The sequence below is a fragment of the Cynocephalus volans genome, chromosome 5 (genome assembly GCF_027409185.1).
Source record: "Cynocephalus volans isolate mCynVol1 chromosome 5, mCynVol1.pri, whole genome shotgun sequence".
In the NCBI taxonomy this organism is placed as follows: domain Eukaryota; kingdom Metazoa; phylum Chordata; class Mammalia; order Dermoptera; family Cynocephalidae; genus Cynocephalus; species Cynocephalus volans.
Genome location: NC_084464.1, coordinates 12,114,575 through 12,122,094, shown reverse-complemented (window position 1 = coordinate 12,122,094; position 7,520 = coordinate 12,114,575). Strand labels below are relative to the sequence as shown.

The following is a 7,520-nucleotide window of genomic DNA, read 5'->3' as shown; positions in this document are numbered from 1 at the left end:
TTCAAATGAAATTATGTACTTGCTCTCTGATGTTATAAAGGTCTCAGAGATATTTTCACAAGTTCACATACTAAAAGGAAAGCAACGTCGGATTGTACACACCAGAGATGAATTCCTTCAGATTATTATCAAGTGATGGTTTGTATTTTGTGACCTCTTTACTACTAACACATGTTCAAGAGGAAATTGGGAGTGATTTCCGACTTCTCTCCTTTGCCAATTTCCTCACTTTTTTCTCTCCTTTGCACATGGGCACCTTTCAGCAGCGTAAATTACATTTTCCTCCACCCCTTTCTCAATTTAGAGTCTCTTTCCTGATGAGATTTTTATCTCCTTAGCTCACGCAACATAATCCTTCACCCATTACCAGTTGTTAAGTTAGACACTTGCATGAATGTTATCATTTTTAATAAATTCACATTAACCTATTAAATACCTATGTAGTATTTAAAAAATTAAAGAAACAAACTTTAGTCACCGGTATCTTCCTGCTTCTCACTGACATCTATTCAGTTTGGAAAATATGCAAAATATCTAGAAATCTTAACTAACTCTACTGCGGATGTGACCCGTGGCCTTTTTCTTTCATGTTTCTATTTAGTTGATATAATAAAAATTCTCTAAATCAAATCAAAGTGAGCAGTTTCTGGTAGCACGTTTGTTAAGCTTTTTTATTCTTGTTATGGTAAGAACAGATGACAGATCTACCCTCTTATCACATTTTTAAGTGTACACACTGTAGTGTTATCTATAAGCACGGTGCTGTACAGCATATCTCTGGAACTTATTCATCACGCGTAACTGCAAGTTAACATAGTTCTTTTAAATGTTTGCTTAAGTAGTGATCAATCAGCCTTTTTATTTAGATAACATTATCCTATGAAATATAAGCACATTGCATAGTGTGAAAGAAAACAAGACTTTGTGATTTGAACAGAGAAAAAAAAAACAAAACTGCCTGCAATTTTTTAGAACTGCCAGTGTTCCCGAAGATATTTTTCCTTTTCATTAAAAAGCCACAAATATCTTTTGATGCCGACACTCTCAACTTGAAAAGAAATCTACCATAGAGTAGCAAACACGAGCAACAACAAACTCATTTATAACCAGTGACAACCAAAACCTATGAAGTTTTTAAAAGAATGTGATTGTTGTCAGAAGGAATTGGGTCCCACGGTGCTGTTGTTCAGCTCTGGTTGCACTCAAAGCCACAGCTGAGGGCGCAGGGGGTGCTCCTCCAAGGCTGGTGGGCACAGACCAGCAAGAAAGTGAATTCTGCATACTGTACGGATCATCGCTCAGTTCAGGGCAGTCAGATTGCATCTGGGATCAGCCAACTGTGCTTCATGAAACCGTCAGCCCTCATTTGTGTCTCCCTGTTTTCTTCTGTCCGGCTGTAAACAAGGCCAGCTCGAGTTGTCTCCCTAACCTCATCTGCCCGGGCAGATCACACAGTCAGACCTAGTCAGAGGCCTCAGAGCTCAAGGTAAAGTTCCTTCTTGCAGACACAGTTCCGGTGCCCACTGGGAAGTCACAGAGAGAAGCAACTTTGGAATGACAGAGTTAGAGTCCCTTTTCAGAAACACATACCTTAGATTCCTATACATACTGGCATGGCTTGTCTCTTCCATGAAATGAAATTAGGTGTTCCTAATACGAACAACTGTTTTTTTTTTTTTTTTCTGCAGACTAGCTCAGCAGATTTATCTTGTTGGGGAGGCGGGGGTGGTGGTGATCGTTTTTGTTGTTTCACGGCTCTGGGGCTTTGCTTGGATCAGCCAAAAAAGACATGGATAGAAATACTGTGAATCTGGTCCAACTCCAGGAACCTAATCGTGCCTGAATCGCTCGGAGGAGTGTAATGATGGCAAACAGGAACAGGTACGTTGGCTTCTGTCTCATTCGCTTGGGCCATCGTATCGCCTTTGTAATAAAGCAAAACGTGATTGTGAAGGACCATCATCTCAATATGAAAGGGAGGAGGTGTTATGGAAGCCCTTCTCCTTGGCAAGTGGCATAAAGGTAATATTTAGTATTCACTACGTGAAATTCTCCCAGCCAGCTGGTGTGTCCCTGTTAAGACGTTCATTTATGCAGCTTGAGCTGGAACCTTTTTTGTTCTCCCAGCCTATTACTTTGTCGATTTAAGGCATAACAGCCAGAGTGAAACAGCTTGCAATTTGCACCTGTCTGCTCTAAGCATCCCACGTTTGATTACGTGGAGAGCAAATCTTCCACTGCTAATGAGGATAAAACTGGATAGGGCTGAGTGCAGTTTGTTGGGGGCTTATAGGATATTTTAGTGTTTTTTTTTTTCTTTTGTAACTGATCTAATAGGGACCTCCCTATTCTCATGTTTTAGAGTCTCTGGAGTAAGAGAATACCACTCCAAAAAAAGCATAAAGTTGGGTGCTCTTTAAAGAAAATTTTAAATGTCATGTAACTAAGAACTGAATTAATTAACTGAGCTAGCTCAGACGAAAAAGAAAAAATTTAAATGGTAAATTATTTCCAAGTTGTTATCAGCATAAAACACCTATGGAGAACTTCACTTTGTTAAATTGGCAACAAAAGAAAGTAAAAATGTTTTTAAAGTGCTTAAACGTGTTTCAGAAACAGAACTGGTTTTGGAAATAATGTCAAGTGCCTGAAAGTAAACCTGATTTCTCTGCTCATATTGCCTTTGAAAATTTAATTTACCAAATCTAAAATAAAAATTCAAGGGTATGACTTTAAAATCACACCTAGATAAATATAGTAGATGCAATTATCCAACTCATCATCATGTGAATCACAGAATGAATTCTCCACAACTGCAAAAATGTCAGCACCTATGATTGTCTCCAACCTTTTTCTGGAAGTTCGCTGCATCCTTCTTAGCTTTGATTCCTTCAAGGAATTATATCAGTAGGTTAGCATCTATTTTGGAAGAATTTAAATTAAACTCATGGAGATGAAAGAACTCCAAAAATTTCCCAAACTTTATGTCTTTTAATAAGCCATAATAATAATGTTTAAATAATTAAGCAAAATATTTGTGGTGATGATCCAAAATTTACTAAACAAACAAACAAAAATGTATGTTTATCAAAGGATCCTGGCTATATTTGGATTCCAAAAATCCCTCACATTGGCACTTCCTGTTGAAATTAATAACGGATACGATGAAGGGTTAAATGAAGTTGAAGTGGTCATAATGTTTCTCACTAGAAATTAATATAGTTGAATACAGTTGTTGGCCCACATCTTGCCTGACAGATACTGTTCCAGCTCGTTCGGCAATGATCCTTTCAGCACAGCTTTAGGAGATCTGCCAGCCATTGCTGAGTCGGGTTAGGTCAAAGGGTTGAGCCATGTGTAATTCAGAACAGAGGAGGTCCCACGGTCACTCCACAAAAACAATTACACTACTTATTTCACTCCAGCCCTTGCCCAAAACTCACAAGCCTCACAGTTTCAGTGCAGTCAATCTAATTCTGCCCCTGGGCCATAAGCCACATGAAAATATGTGGTGCTGTGTTTATAAATCTAATCAAAAATAGAAACAGTGGACAGGCACGATGAGGTCCTACTATGGATCATGGGAGTCCTGGACAATTCTGAAGGCACTTTTGTCTAACTTCTGTTGACTCTCTTTTGCTACTACATTGTCTGCTACACTCGTTAATCATCCTCTTTACTCGTGAGGGCTCCAGAGGAGGCTAAATTTCTACTCACTTCTATGCTTTCCATCCACGGAGGATATTATAAAAAAAATAAAGCTTAAAAGGCTGCTTTTAAAGGAAAAAGTCAAAGTGGGGGCTATTCTTACATCAATCTTACCTCTCTATCCATGTTCTCGGCTCCTTGCCCTTGGCAATGCACAGATTTAAATCAAGTTCCTCTAAAAGAGAAAGATAATATTTAAGAAACCAATAAATTGGCCCAACCATAAGATATATTTAGCAATTTGGGGTTGGAGAGCTATGATGCTACTCAATGTTCCCGAAAAAATCAAAGTATAAAATCAACAGGATTTGGTTTGATGTCTTACTTTAACTGTTGTTGTTCTTGCTTGTTTAGCAACTCTTAATAAACTGAGAGTCGGTAAATATCCACAAAATGTTTTACAAAGGTAATCTCTAGGAAAAATTCAGACTTGATTTAGGTTGTCTAAATTTTCTATTTATGCTCCAAAAGGGACAAATCCAGACTGCACTGAAGTTATGATGAAGACTTGCTGTTGCATGCCTTTGGTAGGTGTACTATATTTATCTTTTAAAAAATTATGATCCAGTTTTGCAACTGCCAGAGCTAGATAATATCTGATAAAGTCAATGATAAATATGTATGCTTAGGGGCCAAGCAGATTTAACCCTGAGAACATTACCCAGTGAAGGTATAAAATATAAAAATGTTAATGAAGAAATGTGTTTTTCACACACTTAAAACTCTTTAGAGTCATGAAATAAATTATCAAGTTCAATCTACAAGCGAGTCCATTTGATATCATTTCAATTGACAAAAATACTGTACTAGAATACAGTGTACGGCCAGATAGTTGTGATAAATACAACATTTTAAAAATGACTGATGGTCCCAGCAATTATTACATTATTATAAACATTCACCAAAGGAGTCTTTTAAACTTGGAATTTGCCCTTTTGAAATGGTTATCAGTATTTGGCAGCAAATCAAAGTACGTCATGTGTGGATGATACATGTGACTTTTTTTTTATTCAGAGCTATCAGTTAAAGTTTTAAAAAGTCACTTCACATAGTGCACATGAGCTCTTTTAAACAGCTATCAATGTTGGGAAAAAATAAAATACTTTGGTCCTTCCAGTGCTAATTTTAGGACTCTTAGGTGTAAAAAGTAACATGAAAGATTTAAAGGTTATACCGAATGATTACTTTCTAAAAATAAAAGAAATACATGTAAAAGCATTTGAAAGAAAAAAAACTAATATCAAAATGAAAAGATTTTAGTCAATTAGCAGATGCTGAAGTTGCTTTGCTTGTTTTTCCACAGTACAGTGACTAAAGAGCAATTCAAAAGCACGTATTTCTGGGAATATATGTGGAATGAAAATCTGGGGGGGGGGGTTCTGTTTCCTTGAATTTGATCTTAATCTAGTAGTTAATATTTGTCTTTTTTAATGTTTGCAATTTGTAACATTGCTCATGTTATTGTCCTCATAAATTTATTTTGCAGATACATAATCCAAAGTAGATGAGCCAAAAAGCACAGGTTGCTTCTATTAACATTGACAGAATGTTCAGAAAACTTTTAAATAAGGCAGATCACTTCTCTCCCTTCACAGAAGGCTGCATTGTAAACATCTTTCTGCACAAATATTCAAAATGCAATATCAGAACAGTGAGACTCAGTATAATTGTGAAATACCATCAAAATCCCTCATTATCTCATCCAGAAATGTATAGTTGAATCTAGAAAGCGGTTTGATCAAAGTGAGTGCTGTCTCGATGAAAAAGCAGCCATCACTAGAAGAGGCATAAAACTGTTATTCCCCAGTCTCGTGGAAAAGGGTGTAGCCCAGGGTGCCTCCCTAAACTTAGGTCAGGCATTATTTGCAATAAAGAATCTTTGTCAGAGTATAGTCAGATCCCTCAAAACTGGGGGACAACCAGTTGAACAGGGACAACAAAGAACAAAGGACCTACATGGAGCCAGAGAAAAATCGGTGAACACATGACCTGGCTTTTGGACATAAAAAGATTTGGGCAAGGTGTTGGCTCTGATAGAAATGTTCATAGCTGGAAGTGTATTCCCAGTGCAATTCCTGGGAGCTTAATTTGAAGACCTCGAAAGTGGAAAAGAATTTTTAAAATGTCAAAAACAGCCCTTCAGCAGCTAAGAGCTCTGGCAAATGGAATGGATGGAGAAAATAGGGGTGAGTGTGAGTTCCAGAGGCCAGAGGTACATGTGTGCACAGGCATCAGGGTGAACTTTAAGGAATGGACAGATTAGGAGCCAGACAGGAAAAGTCCATGGAAGAAACCCATGAGCAAAGAGTGGTGACAGAAATGAGTGACAAGTTCACAGGATGGTGAGTAGAATTTGTCAGTAAATAACAATATCAATGAGCAGCCACCATACATCCTTTAAAAAAAACCTATCACTTGACTAATTGGCAAAATATGGAGCTAATCAGAAAAATGATGCATTTGCTGAACTATCTATAAAACCTGCATTGCCAAGAAAGTCCAAAGTAGCTTTCTTCTTGGAAAAAAATTTTTTTAAGGAAAATAAGTTATAAACACTACCAACTTACAAAACAAAAAAAACCCCAAAAACCCTTAGTTTGGGTCTTATCAGGAAAACTGGACTTAAACTACTGAGCACCATTACAAAATTCTCACTATGGCTACAAGTTTGGACCACAATGTAGCATGTTCTTTGAAATACAAATGGCTTACGACTGGGATCATTTTTTAAAAACCTATCTCAAACTTGCTAGCAGGTTGATAATTGCAATATAACCTGCTTGCAAGTAACCTGTTGACCACATTGGGTTGAGTCCAGGTTAATAATAACCTGCTGATTTGTACAGTCACTTATTTTGTTTGTTTATTTTAAGACTGATTTTGAAATGGCTTTCACTGAAATTGTTGACCTTGTATTGCAAATTAAGCCTTGGAATTGCCAAATCTCTGACAACTGGTTCATTGCTTCCAGAGAAGGGAATTAACATGGCTGCAGCTGTCATTCCATTGCATTTCTCTTCTCAAGCAGACCAGCAAGGGCAAATATGGTGTTAGAGGTCACAAGCCAGAATCTGTCTGCAAACGTGTTTTGTTTGACCTCCACAGTAATTTTTAAAATGTTGAGCCAATATTTTAAAATAAGAAATTTGCAACTTAAAATAAAAATCGAACTTCTGGCTCCTCTTGGAAAATTAAGAACTTTGGTAACATAAGGTCAACATTCATGGTTGGCAACAACTGGCTGGAGTTTAGTGGTTTTTAGGCAATACTCTCCAGGTTGACAGTTGCCACCCTCCCTATTGCAGACCACAAACTAAGATAGAAACTCCATAAGGAAAGGGGTTGTTTTATTCATTGCTACATTCTCAGAACCTAGAACAGAGTCTGAAAAGTAGAGGGTGCTTCATAAATATTTACTGTTAGATGAAATGATCTCAGGACTGGTAACTTCAATGGTTGGCTTTAAGACAATAGGGAGTGCCCAGGAAGTCACGATGTATCCTCCAATTAAAATATATACCTATGTATATATACATGTGTGTGTGCAAGCCACACACATTCTGCCAGTCCTTAGGCAGAAAGAGAGTACCCACATATCATTCTGCTTGCATGGCTTTTTTCTTATACAGAAAGAGTTCTCTGTATCCCAGCTACTATCCAAAGTAGACCACAGATGTCAAGAAAAATGGGAGCAAACATAGACCCAGCACACTTCATTCATTCATATTTCTTGCCTGGCCCCTACAGACATCTGAATTTGAAACTTCTAAGAGAAAAATGAGAGTAGGCCTGGTACCCACAATGATAAACTG

At 37.5% G+C, this 7,520-nt stretch overlaps 1 protein-coding gene across 1 annotated transcript in view; it reads right to left on the bottom strand.

Annotated features, from left to right (window-relative positions):
- Window positions 1-3,834, bottom strand: part of LOC134378885 (uncharacterized) — a 311,104-nt gene extending 307,270 nt beyond the window's left edge. Inside the window, 1 exon segment of the mRNA XM_063098198.1 lies at window positions 3,823-3,834. Within this exon segment, the coding sequence (XP_062954268.1) occupies window positions 3,823-3,834 (12 nt within the window).
- Window positions 3,835-7,520: the final 3,686 nt, after the last annotated feature.